The sequence below is a fragment of the Andrographis paniculata genome, unplaced genomic scaffold (assembly GCF_009805555.1).
Source record: "Andrographis paniculata isolate CXL003 unplaced genomic scaffold, ASM980555v1 Contig80END, whole genome shotgun sequence".
In the NCBI taxonomy this organism is placed as follows: domain Eukaryota; kingdom Viridiplantae; phylum Streptophyta; class Magnoliopsida; order Lamiales; family Acanthaceae; genus Andrographis; species Andrographis paniculata.
Window position 1 is genome coordinate 5,301,735 of NW_026137618.1, and position 19,838 is coordinate 5,321,572.

Here is a 19,838-nt window from a genome sequence, read left to right on the forward strand (position 1 = left end):
AATTGTTACATTATATGTTGTATTCATCAACAGTGTAATATATTTTGAAAACATCGACATATGCTATATTACCCATATAAAAATAATATTATTCGCTAAGACTACGATATAATTTATCAATTTTATTTAAAGAAAATATTTTATAATAATAAATTTATTCGAAACGAAACTTATCGGGATTCAAGTAGATATTGAAAGGAAAGATATGATTGATAAATGAAAAAGGCTAGACTAATGTGAAGGGGAAGATGGTTCTTCCCATATATATGATTGATTTTAGAATATAAATAAAAGTTATTTATGTACTATGTAATGATAAATTATATTAATTGATGATGTTAACATCAATATAATTTTTACTGATATTTATTTACTTAATGTCTTATTTAACATGACATGAATAAGTCAATAATATGAAGTATTAATAAACACATCTACATATTTTATATTTAAAATAAAAAATTTTATTTTTTGAGCATAATTATATAAATAAAATATAATAAATGCATAACAACTAATATGCAATAAGCTATATATAAGGATACTTAAGCTCCTTAAATATATTAAAATCATATTCCCTCAGTCCCGATAAGGTGTCCAGTTTATTGTAGATACAAGAATTTAGGAGAAATATAATTAGTAAATAATTATGAATGTATTAGTGAAAATAATTATTTAATAAAAATAATTTTAAATTAAGATTAAGATAACTAATTAGTAAAATTTATTAAAAATAAAAATAAAAATTTTAAAATGAGATTAAAGCGTATAATACTTTTTCAAAAAAGAAAATTGACAGAATAAGTGAGACAGACGAAAATAGAAAAATTGATACAATAAGTGGGACGGATGGAATATAACGTAAAAACAATATATAAACATCATTTTAGTCGACCATTGATACAAAAATTTATTGTATGGCAGATCATGTGCTGATCCGACCAAGTCATGATGTTGATTTGACCGGATCAGCATATGTTATACACATAATCAGCATATATTTACAAATAGTACATATGTTGAATTATAACAGAACATGTGTTGAATTATAAATATATATATACAGAGGCGGATGCAGTAGTAGGCAAGGTGGGTCAATTGACCCACCAAAAAAAATTAAAAATAATAATAATTATCACTAAATTACAAATATATCCTTCTTAAGTATTAATTCTATTTTTATTTCATGAATTAGTTTCGGTATTCGAAAAGACTCATCAAAAAACTTATTGATGTCTTATTTTTTTCCCTCCAATCGACTTTCTTCTTTTAATAAAAAGATATTACAACTACTTGCATAATTATATTCTACAGAATTGTCAGAAGCAAAATTGATGATTTTCGAATCGTTATTAGGTAATTTCATTATTGATGTTTAATGTGGAAATATTTTGAGATTTGAAAATTTCAAATGAATGTTCGATGGAACTTGTTAAGACAAGAAAAAATAGCAACTGTAAACGTGGAAAAATTATTTTCAACTATAACTATCAATCAAAAAAAAATTACGGAATAGTATGGAAGAGTAATTATTAAACGATTGTTTTGTTACTTTTCTAGAAAGAGATGTGTTTACGAAAGTTAATATAAATGCTATTTTCGGCCGATACCAAAATATAAGATCTCGTCGTGAATATTTATAACTATTTTGATGTATAAATTATTGTTAATTTCAAATTTCGTATTTTTCTAATGTAAATTTTTGTTGATATATTTATTTATTTATATTTTAATTTAATTATATTAATTTATCGACCACCAAATTCAAAATTCTAGATCCGCCACTCTATCTATATATATATATATATATAAATTAAGAAGTGGTGACTAGTGACTACTACATGATCATGCATTGGAAGATTTGAAAGTGATTGTTGCTGCCTTCAGATTTGTTTTTATTGATTGTTGTTGGCTACACATCAGAATTTTGTATATTCTGTCTATAGTATCCTCCAATTATTGTATTGATGATTAATTAATTGTAATATTCTCACATATTTGAGATAACTGTGTAGTTATAAGTGGATTTGTTTAGGGGTGGATGGCCACAATATACCGAAATTATTTATTTATTTTTATAGTTTTTGTAAAAATTAGATAATAATTTGTCTTCAAAAACTATAAAATAAAGTTTAATCAATTATTTTATTTTTTTTCCAAAAAAATTATTTAAAATATTTTATCTCTTTTATTTGTATAAAATTTGCATTATTGGATTCATATTTACAATCAAATATTAGTTTTGAACGAATATAGTGTTTCATGCAAACTTTAAATTAACACAAGAGGGTTTCACGATTTCCATTTTTACTAAAACACAAAATAGTGTTATATAATTTACCTTTAAAGTAATGACATGAGTAACCAATATATTCATAATATTTCAATTTCGTACTTTATGTTTCAATTAAATGCCGGTTAATTTCATTTGTTATAGATATTGTTATGAAAATTTTCCGTGATTAATTTAAGTTGTGGTGCAAATAAAAAAAAATGTATGGAATAATTTAAATTGTTATAAATATGATTATAATATAATTTTTGTGACTCTTTAAAGTCATGCTATTAGTAACATGAACATTTACAATTTTATTTATTTTTTTCTCATAGAATATTGCTCACAACTATTTAGAATAATAACAAAATTAAACAAAGTGTCCTCAATATCGTAATTTGTTACAAAAAATTTAATTAATCTTTTTTCGTTACTATTTAAAATTATATGACATATATAATGAAACACAATATCTTGATTGCTGCATATATTTCTATATAATTTATCAATAACTATTTAAACCAATAGTATTATTTAGCCTTTATTTATTTAATCGATACATATTTATTTAACTTATTGTAGATATTATGACGAAATATATTTTTTAAAATTTACTGATATCATATAAATAAAAAATTTAAATATATTATTAACTCTAAAATTTTCGTTATGATATGTTAAAAGAAATAAAATGATCGAGTGAGTTCGGGATACAGCGAAAGATTAAAATAAAATAAAATATAATAGTTGATGGTCAATGGATGAAATTCAAGAAGATTTTTTTTTTTTTCAGAAATAACTTAAATGAATGAATTTTTTACCATAAAATATTCCCCTTTTTCTTTTTAGAAGTATTGATTTTACCGATAGTAATAATATTCCCATTCATTTATAGTATATTGTATATACAATAATCGAATCCGAATTTCTTTATAAACACCTTATTTTGAGAATTTAAATCAATCAATCCAATTTCAAATCTACATTTAGTACTAAACAAATTCAATCACATTAAAAAATTGAATTTTGATAATTTTGAAAATTAAATTGATGAGATCAAATTTCTTGTTCAAAATTTTATGAACAATATATATATCCTTAAATATATATGTAACAATATATGCAATAAACAAATTCATGGGCAACAAAATTAATATAGTCAAAATATGAAAATAAAAATAAAAGCAAATATTTTATAAAGAGTAACAAAGTTAAATTTCAGTCTAAACTTAATAGCCTGCAAAGTAAGTCACATTAGCTGAACGAACCATGTGTGACCGACAAGATTTGTAAGTGTCAGATAGTTTGAACCCTCAACCTTACAATCATAAGTTCATCCCTATACTACCAAGTCAGGACATGACTTACCTTCTTGTGAGTCATGTCCATGATATATATTATCCGGTGACTATTTTTATTTTATCGCGAATATGATTTGTTAGTGATATATATATATATGAAGAATATCTTTGTTCTATAGAAATGAATTATTCTCACTCTTTTAGCCTTATCGACAATTCTAATATAGGAAACAATTTTTTTCTGAATGATCTGGATTGCAATGGATAGGATTTGTGTGGTCTCTATCTCTGGTCCTGTAACTTTGGATTTACCTCATATATACACAAGTTTTGAGGGTCTAACCTGAGTCATAATCTCGAGACAGAGATATTTCACCATTTTATCTACAAGAGTTTGATTTATTGAAAGTTGTATGTCGTAACCGGTTGTTTGATGGAGTGTCAGAAGTTTGCTTGTCGCCGACCGGACAGCTTGAAGGCCATGGACAATGATCTTGAGTTCATGAATGAAGTAACCATTTAAATCAAATTCAAATTACTTATATTTGTGTTTTGGTTACATAAGATCTTGGAAGTTTTAGTATTATTTCATAAATAATAATAATGGATTTGTTCATTTTGTTTTTTTTTGCATAAATATTTATTTTTTATGTTAGGTATAGAAAATTATATTCGTAATATAAAAATATATGTATTTTGTATCAAATTATTAATTTTTGTGAGTGGATAAAGTATATATTGTGTATATATATTATTTTTTTAATAATATTTATGGAGAATCGTTCCACGTACAAATACTAAATGAACAAACTCATTTTTTATGTTAGGTATAGAAAATTATATTCGTAATAATAAAAATATATATATTTTGTATCAAATTATTAATATTTGTGAGTGGATAAAGTATATATTGTGTATATATATTAATTTTTTAATAATATTTATGCATAATCGTTCCACATACAAATACTAAGTGAACAAACTCATTTTTAAAAATATATATACATTTTATTCACCCAATTTATTTTTTAGTGGTAAGATTTTCATAAATATTACAAAAATATATTATATTTTTAAAAAAATTTTGGATAAAATAATTTTTAGGGTATGGTATGAAAAATTGTGTTAGAAATATAAAATATATGTATTATTTTAGATTGAATATTTGCTATTTAACTTCTTATAATAAATATTTTGACTTTTTTATTTATGTATAAGATATTTTGTACTTTATTATTATTATTTTTAGAGAATCACAAAAAAAAAAAAAAAAAGTATTGGGATAACAGAACGAATATATATATAACATATATACTCATTCACCTTTAAAAGAAAAAAAAAATAAACAATTTAATAAAACATATTATTTAACTTATACATTTCTAATAAAAAATAATATTTTCCTATACAAAATATGACTTGAAATATATTGTTCAAATTTTAAAATCAAAATTCAAACCAAACACAAGACATAACATGCAAATTACTATTCAAACCAAAAATCAAAATAAAAAACAAAATCGAAATAAAACCATCGTAATAAATGGCTCCCATTCTCTTTAACCCCACCCGCACAATCATCGACTAGGCAAAATCCATTGTATCTGTTTTGTACAAATTTGCAATGTCGAGCTTAGGAGTAAAAAAAATATACTGAAAATTTTAGTATATTGTTTATTTTTTCTATGCCATAATTTTTTAGGTACATTTTGTATATCGCATTATATTATTACTGTTGGGTGCAAACTCAAGTCTCACATCGAAAGTTGTGAAAAAAATTTCACACGCAAATCTGTGCAGGCTTAGCTCAAAATTGACCCAGTCCCAACTGTTATGAAATGTTACATATATTGGGATTAGAGTATAAACCAATACATGAAATATAATTAACACTACAAAAAAATAATATATTTGTAACCGAATTCCGTCCCTAAAGTTCACGTAGCTAACGTAATTCCATTACTAATTATGTCTCTAATGTCATTAGTAACGGAAAAAGTAAATTTAGAGACAAAAAAGTTTTGTTACAAAAATTATTTTTTCTTGTAGTGTAAATAAGAATAAAGAGAAGTAATAATACATATTTATAGTGTTATTCTTAATTTTGATATTTTTGTTATTTTGGCATATTGATAATTTCTCGATATACAGTTAACTTTTGGTACAATGTACATTTTTATTTTTTTAATTTTTTTGACGTGGGAATTCGCTTTGGTATGATATTCTTTTTACACCGGTATTTTGTGTATTGTATACGGTATGACATCAAAATTATCGCCTCACCTCTAGTAAAGCTCAAGCCCGAGTACATGCCATGGATAGTGTTGTCGTCTTTCTTTCCGATGAAAGCCTTCAATCACCATGAACACAAAGAATAGCTGCAATCAGCAGATTTCTGCAACCTTTCGATTCTATCTTCAGTGCTCCCTTGAATTGATTCTTTCAATTTTGACGGACTGACGGTCATATGAGTATGATCGGTTTGCGACATCCCACTTAGCTTCCTTGCGTACTCTTTTGGGGTCTCTCCCTCTATTCACATTATGTCAAAATTACTTTTCATTGTCTCCAGATGTATCGTTTTGACATGATCTTACAAATTTTCTCAATATACGTCGAATATGTATAAAATTACTTATAAAATCTATTTCTCAGTACAAGTACATTCAATCCAATCAGAAGTATGTAACTTAGTGAAATAGAGAAATAAATATCATCGTTGGAGGTATATATGGCTTTCACTTAGGGATCTTTTGACACCATGTAGAGCTGTTAACAAGCCGAATCGAGCCAAATTTTAAGTGTTTGTGTTCGTTCGTTAACGTTCGCGAACAAGGCTCGCGTTCGTTCGTTAAGCTTTCGAGCTCGTTCGTAATGTTCAAGCTCGGCTCGTTAAGGATTTTTATTGTTTAAGTTCGTGTTCGGCTAGTTTAGGCTCGATTAAGCTCGTTCGAGCTTGTTTGTCTCACTTTTTTTAATTTATATAGTATAAATTAAAAAAAATTAAAATTATTTTATTTATTTATTTTAAATTGATATTTTATTTATTTATAAATTATAATTCGATATGTACATATAATATTTATAGTAAATATATTAGTTTAACGAAAGTTCGCGAACAAAGTTCAGGGTCCTTCGTTAACCAAACGAGTTTGTTTATATTGTTCGGCTCGGCTTGTCAATGTTCGCAAACGAACTTTAACCGAGCTGAGTTTACGAATGGATCGGTTCATTTAACAGTTGTAACACCAGGTATGATTGTAGCTAGCTTAGACGGCTATAGGTTGAATATATCATTACAATTTCGTCGAATATTGATTTTACGACACCCAACAAATCTAGTTTGAGGCAATCCCAGACCTCCTTGGCAGTCATTCTTTTTATGACTTGTAGCAATAGATCTTCCGGGAGCAATTGGAGAATGAGCTCCCTCGATCCGTTATCCTTTCTCACCTCAACAATCATGCATTCCATTGGTTCGATAGCAATTAAAAATTGATTGAAAGAATGACTCCCGACACATGTATTCATAGAGTTTTGAATTAGTGGATAAACTAATACTAATGCAAAAGAGCCCCGGTTGTTTATTCTATTAGTCGACGGAAGAGCAAGATTGCCGGACGGCTATTTTGGCAATGTGGTTCATCGCAATATGATTGAGGTTACCGAGCATGAACTTCTACGAAACGGGCTCAAATTTCTTGACGCGAAGATCAACGAACTTGTTTAACTTGTTGGTCGACAAACAAGAGAAGCCGTAATCAAGTCCGTGGAAGATTGGGTCAAGAAACCGGTGATCCCAAGTAAGGGGACTGTGAAATTTCTCGTCACCGGTTCACCGTCCTTCCTTTATATTCAAAGCTGTGATTTTGGATTAAGGATGTCAACGGGGGCGAGTTCGGGACGGGTTTTGCAAGCTCCGCGGCTCGCTCTGCTAGAAAATATTATGACCTAAAACATGCAACGGTTTTTAAAATATTGGGGGGTACCATGCAATTTTTAAAGTAGAGGGGGAATTTACGCTGAGTTTCGAAACCACAAGGCAGTTATGGGCAATTTTGCCTTTTTATTCGGTTTTAAGAGTTTATTTTTACTATTTTTGAGGCTAAATATAAGAAATATATATATTTGTAATTTTAGAGGTTTAGAAATTAAAATTCTAAACACAGTTTGGACGCATTTAGGTCAAATACTGTTAATAAGGACCGTCGAGAGGTTAGACGCTGAGTTTATGAAACCATAAAGGAGTTTGACGCAATTTTAAAAGTACAGGGGATTTGGCGCAATTTCGTAAAACCACGGGTGAATTTTGTGCAATTTAGCCTAATAATAATATGCAAAGATTATCATGCAAAATGTAAATGAGACCATGAGAGGTGGACAGAGGTAATAATAATTATTAAAATATCCGGATTCAGATCCGGGTCCGGGAAGGGGCGGGTTTTTAGTAAAACCCGTAATCCACCCCAAACCCGTCCGGGTCTAAAACTCAAAATCCACAATCCGCCCTGAACCAAATCTTTTAGACTTGAACCCACCCCATTAAAATCGAGTCTGGGGCTAATCCGCCCCATTTGACATCTCTATTTCGGATGGAGAAAATGGTCGCTTCAATGACCGGCGGAAGGCAAAAGTTTGATGGGAAGGTGACGATTTTTCTGGCGGACAAAAATGGCAGCGTCAACGTGAAAGTTTGCTTGTCGCCGGAGACTATGATGGCCATGGAAAACGATGTTGAGTTCATGGAAGCGATAACTATTTAATTATTTTGTTGTTATCGAAATAACGTGTGTTACGTGTTGAATTAAGATGTTAGAATAGCGACATTCAGGTGTCGATCGTACTATGTTGTGTTAGATTTATAGCTAATCAATAGTTTGTTGTGTAGCCATAAGTCGTTGTATTAAAGCATTTGTTGTTATTATTTTTACGAAGATATTTTTTTATCGCTTTCATTCGCGTTATATTAATATCAGTATTAAAATTACTTCTTTATAACATTTGTACTAATTAATATTTTTAATTCATTATTTTTACTATTTTATTTTAATATAATTATTGTCATATTAATAATTATTTATATTTTTAAAATAATATTAATTGTTTGTCTATTTTTTATTAATTTTATTCATATACATTTACGTATATTTTTACATTTTACTTTGATTTATATATTTGGATTGGACTATTTTTTAGGTAATGAGAAATTTATACAAGATATCAAATATATATTTTCTATTATATATATATATATATATATATATAGTGATGATGGCCACCGTAGTGTACCACATTTATACCAAGAAAAATCAAATTTCAGACTACGAAAATAAATGAGAAATTGATAACTCTTTCATTCCACAGTTTGTAATATAATGAAGAATCGTAACTTAATTTTTATAAATAGTGAAATGGAGGGTTATCAAATTTTCTTTTATTTATTATATTCAAAAAATAATATTTAAGACATTTCTTTTATTTTTTTTTAATAACACTTACATAATTAAATGTGTAATTACAAACATCAATTGAATAAAAAAATATATTTTGTTCGTATTTTAATATAACCCACGAAAAAATTATACAATAAATAAAATACATGATATTTATACACACAGGCGGATCTATGAAGACAAAGTGGGTTCACCGGACCCCGCTTGAATATTATGTATATCTATTAATTATTTAATTTATTTGTAATTCAAATATTTAAATAGCAGATTATATTTACAAATTTATTTTTTAAAATTATTTCAAGGATTGTGATTTAAAAATAATAAAAATAATTAATTATATAATTTATTAATATTCTTCTTATTCAAGTTCTAATCTCTTTTCATTTTTATTTTACTCTAAAGTGTTATAAATAATAATGTAATTAAATATTTTGAACTTATGAAAATGCCCTAGGAAGAATTATAATTTATCTCCTGTATATTACTCCCTCCATCCTAGCCACTCTTTCTATTTCTGTCGGTCTCAAGTCATTTGTTTTTTTTATTTGAAAATATAATTATACATTTTAATAATATTTTAAATTTTTTAATTTATAAATTTTTTTATTTTAATTAAACTATTTAGTTATCTTAATCTATAATTATTTTTATTAAATTATAATTATTTTTACTAATACACTTCTTAATTATTTATTAATTATACAATTCCTAAAACTCCGCAGTTAAACAAAATAGAACAATTTAAGTGAGACGGAAATAGTACAATGATAATTTATACTCACTCCGTCTCATAATTATGTATCCATTTGCTTTTTAGGTAGAGTTTTAGAAATATTAGTATTACAGTGGGATGTAGTAGGAATAAAGTAGAAATTACTAAAATAACCTTATTAGTATTGTTTGATATAAAGGTAATAGCATTTGTGTAATATATTGTAAGTTGTAAGGGTATTTATAATATTAGGTAGATAGTACAATTACTAAAAAAATGAATACTTTATTACGACGGACTAAAATGAAAAAAATGAATACTTTATTACGACGGACTAAAATGAAAAAAATGAATAATTTGTTATGAAATGGAATGGAGTACAATTTAATCCTAAATAAATAAATAAAATAGGAGTTATCCTATGTACATGAAGATGTTATTGCATAGCAATGGCAACATCACAACCTTATTATTTTCCATAGCCAATTTTATTCCCAAACTTATCTTATCTCCTAACATCGATCTCCAACCACATTCATTCTTTTAGACAACACTAAAGACTACTAAGAGCTTCCAAGAACTCTTCATCCTCTTCCATGGCCTTCATAGTCTCCGTGCCCAAGCAAACTTCAACGTCGATTCCGCCGGGAGGTCCGGCCGCCGGATAAAACGTCATTTTTCCGTCGTATTTTTGCCCTTTCCCGCTCCTCACGGTGATCGGCTTCCCCCATCCAAAATCGCAACCATAGACGTCGAACCGGGGCGAGCTGCTAATGACGAAGTTCGTACACCCCTTGGTGAACAAAACCGGGTTCTTAACCCAATTTTCCGCATACTTAATGGCTTCTTTCGTCGTTTGCTTCGAAACTAACTCGTTAATCTTCATCCCCGCAAACCCTAAATCATTCTTGATGATCTCGGCGACATTCACCGCCGCTTGATCGACATACGCCGCGTTTCCAAAATAGCCCTCCGGCAAAGGGATCCGATCCCTTGCGCCGACTAGGAGAAATAAAACGGAGTCTTGATCGGTCGTTTGGTTTTCAACGCTATTCTTGATATGTCGAGCGCGCAAAACACTTCGCCATAGGTGAGCTAGGAGTGCTTGTAGAGAAGAGATTTTATCCGTCCCGGCTTGCAAATTCGCGATGGATTTGAGTTTTTGTACGCGTTCTTTGCTAAAGTGAAAAAATCTCTCGAGCAATGGAACCTCGTCGACATTTTTTGTGTCATCTTGGTCGAGTAATGGGACCGGGATTAGGGGATTTTCCTCGGCGACATTGCTAGGAAACCATCGCTTGAAATTAGGATTCTTCGATATGTTAGGTAGGCCTCGAGAGATCTCCGACCATGAGTTCATGAAATGCCAAAACGAAGAGCCGTCGACGATTGTGTGGTTCACCGTGCAACCGATGAAGAGGCCGTCGATGAACTCGGTGACTTGCACGGCGAGCAACGGCTTCGACACACCTTCGTAGTTGAGAAGTTCGTTGTAGGGGAATAAGGAAGCGACTATTTCGGGTATGTATCTGTCGAAATCGAATACGAGTTAAAAGAATAACAAGTGAAAAATGAATAATACTCCGTAGTAGCAGATGACCCATTTATTCCGGACATAGTTATTTAGATAGTGAAGATTAATACGGTATTAAGTTAAGATATTACTTTTTTTTTTATATATGAGTAATGTGCTCGTATTTTTAAAATATGAATTAAAATTTGAGTTTGAAAAAAATATATAGAATATATGTTCAAATAATTTTAGCATTATATTTAAATAAATATATATACAATAAAATCTATATATTATGATTTAACATAAACTAATTTTTCTAAAAAAAAAAGTCTTAAATAGAAATAAAAATATTTGTTCAATAACAAGAAAAGATGAAAATAAAAGAGGGCTTAAGATATTAGAAATTTAATAAATTAATTTATATTTATTGAATTTTAAAATAAATAAATTTATTAATAATAAAAATTGTATATGTCCTAGGACGGACTATTACTCTAAAAAGGTTTAAGACTCTCACTACCTTCATATTTTTTTGAAGTTTTTTATTATTTGTCAATAGTAATTTAAAAATATATATCATGTCAATATTTATTATTTTTTTAAATACTACATTAACTATTTATTTTATATACAAAACATCACATATAGTAATAATTATTTAAATCAAATCACAAATTTACTTTTTATTCTAACATTTTACTATTTTCATAACTATAAAAAATTCAAACTTTTCAAACCTCTTATATACCGCAAATTTTAAAATTCGACACAAAAGAACAGTAATTTTTTAAAATAAAAGATACTCCCTCTGTTCCACTTACCATGTCCATATTGCCATTTCTGTTCGTCCCACGTCTCATGTTACTTTCTTTTTTCGAAAAATGATTACTCATCTTAATTTTATTTTAAATTTTGTAATTTAAAATTTTTTTAATTTTAATTAAACTAATTAGTTATCTTAATCTTAATCTATAATGATTTATATTATAAGTTAATTATTTTCACTAATATATTTTTAATTATCTACTAATTATACTTATCCTAAATTTTCGTGTCCACAGTGACCAAGACACCCAATATGGGACGGAGGTAGTAATATATTAGAATGATGCAAAAGTTCTTTTCGAGAGTTCTCTTTATATTTTTTCCTCACGTTTTCCCAAAAAAATTAATATATCACACACATTCATTATTTTTAACAAACACACCCACAAAGCTAAAGAACAATACCAAACTAAAAAATCAAATCACACATATTATACATATACCTCGAATCAACGATGTCAGAAACTGACACATTCGAAGCGACAGCATGAATAAACTCAGCTCCATCGTTGTTGCAATCGACAAAAAAACATGTGTCCCGGCTTTCACCATGTCTTAGAGCTACGAGGCGGCCGGCGAGGGTGGGGAAGAAGGAGAGGGTTCGGGAGAGCGAATTCTTGAGATGATCGGCGAGGGCTTCGAAGGAAGTGTCGGGATAAGGTTTTTGTAAGAAAATACCCTTTTGGATAGGGTTAAGCATGAGGTATGCCAACTCCCATGTGGTAAGTTCGATTCTTGATTTGGTTATTGATGAATTATTGTTGTTTGTTGCCATTGGGACACTCCATGAAGACTTGACAACAATTTTGGCCATTGTTCTTTGATTAATGTTGTTTGTAATGAAACTCATCGAATGTGTTGTCATTTGCATCTATATATAGAAAGAAAGAACAATGACAAAAACAAAGACGTGCATGTGTTGGATTTCTTTTGTGAGTTTTTGGATTATCTCAAAATGTGTTTTTTGCTATTTTGATAAGCTTGATTGTCTAGTTTTTTTTTTTTTTTTTTTTTTTACGTAACCAATGATCAATTTTATTATCTCATTTTTCGCAAAATGACGACGAACGATACAGAATGTTCGAAGTACATATTCATTAATTTCTTTATATTTTATTCAATCAAAAATTAATATTTTTTATAAATATTCTGTATTAAAATTTAATAGTTATAAACATTTAAATATATATATATGTAATTTACTTGTAAGTATTTATATGTAAAATTAATCTACTGTATTTGTAAAATTGAGTATCATATACATTGATATTTTCTATAAATATTTTGTGTTATTATTTAATGGTTGCAAATATATATATATATTATAATTATTTACTTTTCATATTGTTATCTATCTATTTATTTGTTTATTTTCTAATGGTAAAAAGTGAAATTATATGGTAGAAATTAAGAATTATATGCGAAGATAACGAAAAAAAAAAATTGAAGTTAAAAGAAGAAAATAAATAAGGGTATTGTAGGAATTTTAAGTAAATAGAGAGTAAAGAATAATAAATTAATAAGAATAGGGAGTAAATGAGAAGAATTTAGGGTTGGTTTGTTTGGGGGTTTGGATTTTGAGTTAGGATTTGAATAGTAAAAATTTTGAATTTGAATAGTTATATGATGTGATATAAATAGGGGTTGATGTGATGTTTTAAATGTAAAATTGATTTTTAGTATAATATAAAAAATGAAAAATAAGTGTTTGATTTGATATTTTTTAGGGAGGAAAATTGGAATAAATAGTAGAAGTCCATCAAAATCCTTCAAACAAACACACCGTTAGTGTACAGAGAATAAATAGAAGATTGAATTTAGAATTAGAAAGTGTAATGAAACTTACCTATAAACAAACTTATTTACTTTTCACATATAGTAAAAATATTAAAAAAGAAAATTATAAAAATATTTTTATTAGTGTCTTATAATATTAATAAAATGATATTTGTATAAAAAATTATACAAATATAAAAATACTTATAATATTAAATATAATAACGCAAAACGTAAATGTGACCCACGAACGGAGAGAATATTTGATATTAAAATAAAAATACTCCATGTGTCGCCCGCATTGAGGTGCGTGAAGATAATGGGGTCCGGGAGTCAGGCGGGGCCAATGATCCCGGCTCTATTTAACACATGGGTTTGTATACTTGTCTTTTTAAATTTATTCTTTTTATTATTTAATTATTAATTTGTTAGTATTACTTTTAATATTTATTTTTAATAATAATATATTCAATAATTATTTTATTTTAAAATATCAAATAAAAAATCAAAATAAAAGTAAAACACAAATAAGCACACCTATATAGTGATGTACATTGACATGAGTAATTTTGTCGGAAAATTTATGTTCGAAAAATTTGAACATGATGAATCAGCTTACTCGAAACGAGTTGGGCATGTCTAGTACTACCTCAATCATTTTGTTTGAATATGTTAATTAATTAATGTTAGGTAAATTAAAATATATATATATAATATATACTCCCTCCATTCGGCTCTAAGGGTCTCATTTGTCTTTTGCGCCGTTACACTTAACATTAAAAATATCTTTATATTTATATATTGTTTGTTAAAATGTCATTATAGTAGTATTATAAGACACTAATAAAAGTATTTTTGTCATTTTTTCTTAATTTGTACTACGTTTTTATATAATAATTAATATTCAAATATCAATATGCAAAAAATGAATAAGGCCTTAGAACTGGACGGATGAAGTAATATTTTCTCTATGATAAATATTCATGTGCTAAGAGAAGATTAATTAATAAATACTGAAGGCACACGAACTATAACATGATAGCATGTAAAGTATAAATAGACAATAATATATAAGTAAAATTGTTCATAACCCCTATGTGATTTTGAAACTTCACGTAAAATTTCAATGTATTTTAAAATTTGTATGACATTCTTCTATACTTTAAAAAATGTTGCATAAAACATTCACTTCCATGAAACCTTCTTTGTGTGATAAGAAGACGTTCCTATCCTTTTTTTTTTCTTTTTCTTTTTTTCTTTTTTTTTTTTTTTTTTTTGCATAGTGGATGATTTTATGCAATATTTTTTAAAATATAAGGGGATGTCATGCAAATTTTTAGGTAAAGTGAAGATTTACACTGAGTTTCAAAACCACATAGAAGTTTCATGCAATATTTTTTAAAATATAAGAAAGTTATACAATTTTTAAAACAAATGAGGAATTTACGTTGAATTTCGAAATCACGAGAGAGTTATGGAGAATTTTGTCTAATATATATATATATATGTGTATTAACATAATATAAATATAATATACAAATTTACAGCATATGGTAATAGTTCATATAGCACATACTATCATTAAATTCAGCATATAAAATATATATATAAAAACAACTCATCAGTAATATGTGAACTTTCAGCATATAGCTTTGCTTAAGAGTGTGTTAATTAATTAAATTGTTTACCTTTTATATCTGATGATTAAAGTCAATCAGCATAACACCCTAACCACCTTGGTGATAAATATTACTACCTCTGTCCATTTTTTATTATCCTAAAGTATATTTATACGATTTTTTAGATAATTATCTTTTTACTATGAATTGACAAATTTATCCCTTATGATATGATAGAGATTAAAAGCGATAAATGAATTCAGGGTAAAAAAATAAAATTTGTGTTTAAAAAATGAAATAGACCAGTAGTTATTGGACGTTTCAAATAGGAAAATAGAACATTAATTTGTTTGTTGACGGGAAAGAGTATATACATATATATATATATATGTATTGACTAAAATATCTTAGAAAAAAGTTGCAAAATGATATAATTGTATGCTAATAATTTTAAGTGAATCATAAGGATATTTTATTATTATTATGTGAAATTCACATTTACTATATTAGAAAATAAATATATCGATTATGTACCATCTAAAATAATCTCATGAATACATATTTTGTTTGTTCTCTATCCTACTTTTCGAATGTAAAATAATTGTGCTTGGGTAAACAATTTTAACTTAGTAAATATCCAAACAACTACATAGGAATTTCATTCACATTTTATTTAAAAAACTCAACGCCTCACTTCATCCCTTTCGCGCCGTCGTCTGAAGATCATTTCTAATTTTTTAAGGAATTAGAGAGAAATGTTTTTTAGCTATTTATGTAGCATTTTCTATCATTTTGGTCTTATAATTTAAGCATGTATTAAATTGGTTTTATGTATAATATAAAGTCGTTGAAAAAAATCTCAAGTATTAGAATATTACTGTATGTGCTGATCGGCACAGTCGGAGCTAATATTGGCTTTTCACGTGACAATTTATAGTACTAAATATAGGAAATCAAATTAATATTTCATTGTCAAATAATTTTTTTAGTAACTATAAATTTGATATAAAAATATTTCTAGATAAAATATATTTAAATGACGAAAATAATAAAGAGTGTCACATAAATAAAATAGGATAAAATCAAAATAAAAGATCATTCTTGAATTTATATATATGTATATTATTAAAAATCTTTTTTATTATTATTATTTCTAAATATAAATTACTATTTATAGCATTAATATTAATATTTCTCACCTAGATATATCTAATACACATAATTTTTAAATTATAGTTTGAACTCATCGTATTGTGACATGCAAATATTTTTAATAAGTTGAATTTTGAAAACTTCTTATAGCAAAGGTAGATAATAGCGCGGATGCAAAATCACCGTCTCACCTAAAAGCTCGAACGTTTAAGGAAATGCAGTTATTAATTATTCATCCGTAAATGGGAGTCCTAACAAGTAGATACTATTTGTTGGATATGCGAATCAGTTCCAAAAGAGGTATAACGCTTCTAAGTTTTATACGCAGCAGAAATATGAAACCGTCGGTGGTTAGTAAAAATTTGAACGAGGTTGTCGTGTGGTTAAAACTCCAGTGTGTGTATGTGCACGATTTTGTGGCTGAACTAGTGCAAAAACAAGAACAAACAACACACATGATGATTTGTTAACCCAGTTCGGTTTTAAAACCTACACCTGGTAGATACCAATCCAAGAGCTTTTCACTAACCCAGTACCAAGTTTACACCATATAAGACACTAAACAAATCGACCTAACATATCGTCTACCTAAGCTCCTTTTTTAAAAAAAAATACAAACATGCTGGTTTTTGTTACACCGCGACAACAATTTCAGTAGACTCGCAGTCAAGCAAAAAGTAAGGTGGCATACCGGTTGGTCATCTCCTTGGGATTTGACGTCATGAACTCCTTCTTTTGGTAAACTTTAAATCTCTATAAATACACTTCTCAACTCTCTATAAGAAAGAAGGGAATATTTTGCTTTTTTGGTGTGAGAAATTCATGTGATTCACACACTATTATCGAATTCAAAATACACTTTGCACACCAAAGACAAATATGGTATGTGTGCATATTTTGTGCAGTGTGTTCGAGACATTAAATGTCATGAAAGCTGTGTGTAATACGTGACTTCTCTTACATATCCTCTACACGAGACAATTTGATTTGTCTCATTCCAACATAAATAAGGCATGTTTTGATATAGCCAAAGCTGACTACTCGGTCAATTGTATGATTGTTTAGCAGATTTTTCAAAATGACGTCAAACAACGATTGTGATCATTGACCTGCAATTTTGTTCATACGACAAAAATAGATGCAAAAAAGGGGGTTTGTCTTTTTTCATAATACAACACTATTAATAAACTATAACAAGTAATTAAAATATGTTTTTAATGATCTACACTTTTAAATACTCAAAATTTTGTATTAATTATTCTTAATTATTTGGAAAAATCATTGTATAAGTCTTAGTTCAAAAGTAACATCTTTTAAATCACTATCAAATGATATATCGTATGTGAAAATTATATTTAAAAATTAATAAAATATTCATTTATTTTAAGAAAATTATTTATCTACATCATATTATGCTTTTTGCCATGTCCAAAAGTTAATGAAATGATCGATGTCAATAGTCATTAATAGATTTATATTATTTGGAATCACTTCTAAATCTACTTAGTCCAACAAACAATTGTTTATTTGCCTTTTCCATATTAATCGACATATTATTTAATATATATATATATATATATATTACATGTACTATGTTCTTTTACAAAAAAGAAAAAGAAAAATAAAAATAAAATAAAATAATTTTGATTAAAATTATAAATATATATATAATTATGCAAATATTCATACAAAATATAATATAAATTTTATTTTTTAAAAAAATTAATAATTCAACGTATAATATTATTTTTATATTAACCGCGTGTTTCTTTGTAATTAACATCCAAAACATCTCAAACTAAAAATAATAAAACAAAAAGACATGTTATGTATAATAACTACTTTTAGTTAAAAGTATTTGTTGGTTGACTGAATTATATATAAATAATTAAAAATTATGTGTATCCTTCAAAATATGAAAAATAAAAATATCAAAATTATTTTATATATTTCACAAATCAATAAGATATTATTTTTTTAAATTTATTATAAAAATTCGAAAAAATATTTTGATTTGGAATAGAAAAAGTATTATTTTTTTATTTACTATATAAATATATATAGATATATATATATATATATAAATTCAAAATAATACAAACTACTCCAAATATATCTAAACTCGAGATTGAAACCAAAGGAAAATAATTGATGATTTGAATTGAGTTGCGTGTACCTTTGAGTCACTCAACATGTAATAAATCATAACATACGTCAAGTTACAGAATTATTTTGTAAACAATAAAATTTTTTATAATATAAATAAATAAAAAAAAATTATTTATTAAAGAGTTAAGTTTTAAATATATATAAATTAATTTTTTTTTAATATATAAAAATAAAAGGATTTTGAATGAATTCTTATATGATGTATGATGTTATATACATCCTCCGTCCACTTATAAACTTTACATTTATTTTTGGCGCTGTGTTTAAGAAATAATAGTATTTTAATTATAGTAAATAGTTAAAAGTAGTGTAATGACATTTTTGTCCTTACTTTTTTGTGTAAAAGTAATGATGTGATGTAAAGTAAGAGTATTTGTGGAAAAAAGTAAGGTATTTAATGAAATGTTAACTTTGTAATTCGACGTCCCAAAATAAAAATATGTAAACATCGTAAATGGACGGAGGGAGTATTATTTAGTTAATTAAATTTATTTATATTCCGTAATATATGTTTTGATTTATTAAATTTTACCCCACAAAAAATTATATTATTAGAAAATAAATAAAAATAGAAATGGTGTCTATTTTTATAGGAATGAGGAAGTACAACACACCAAAAATATATATTAACCACATAAATCAAAATTGATAAGTTTTTTCTATTTATTTACATATACATATTATATGGTAAGGAAATGAACCAAAATATTGATGATTATCATAAATTGTACTCCAATAATTGGTCGGAATGGGTGTCCTTGTATTATTGAAAAAATAAATAAATATTTTTATTAAAGCGATTTTTAATAAATGTAAAAAAAAAAAATTATGTAATATATTACTTTCTCCGTCATTTAAATTTATATTTTTTTATTATTATTATAAAAATATATTATTATTTTTCCATTAGAAAAAAAAATGTACTTTTTTTTTACCAATAAAAGAAAAAAATAATAATTATTATTATTTACGTTTAGATGTATCATACAATATTTTCTCTTCATTCAAGTTCATCTCTGTTCTTCTATTAATCTCCG

At 26.8% G+C, this 19,838-nt stretch overlaps 1 protein-coding gene across 1 annotated transcript; it reads right to left on the minus strand.

Moving 5' to 3' along the window:
* Nucleotides 1-10,079: 10,079 nt before the first annotated feature.
* Nucleotides 10,080-12,971, minus strand: LOC127241096 (protein ENHANCED PSEUDOMONAS SUSCEPTIBILITY 1-like). The gene is made up of 2 exons (XM_051259987.1): nucleotides 12,529-12,971; nucleotides 10,080-11,273 (listed from the first exon to the last, which is right to left on the minus strand). Exons 1-2 carry the CDS (start codon nucleotides 12,954-12,956, stop codon nucleotides 10,298-10,300), a joined length of 1,404 nt encoding a protein of 467 aa, XP_051115944.1. The 5' UTR covers nucleotides 12,957-12,971; the 3' UTR covers nucleotides 10,080-10,297.
* Between the last annotated feature and the right edge of the window lie 6,867 nt (nucleotides 12,972-19,838).

Excerpts from the sequence above, each read along its gene's own strand:
- LOC127241096 (XM_051259987.1), bottom strand. The coding sequence starts at position 12,956 with ATGCAAATGACAACACATTCGATGAGTTTCATTACAAACAACATTAAT. Across the intron at positions 11,274-12,528 it reads TCTGACATCGTTGATTCGAG|ATACATACCCGAAATAGTCG; the intron begins GTATATGTATAA and ends CGATTTCGACAG.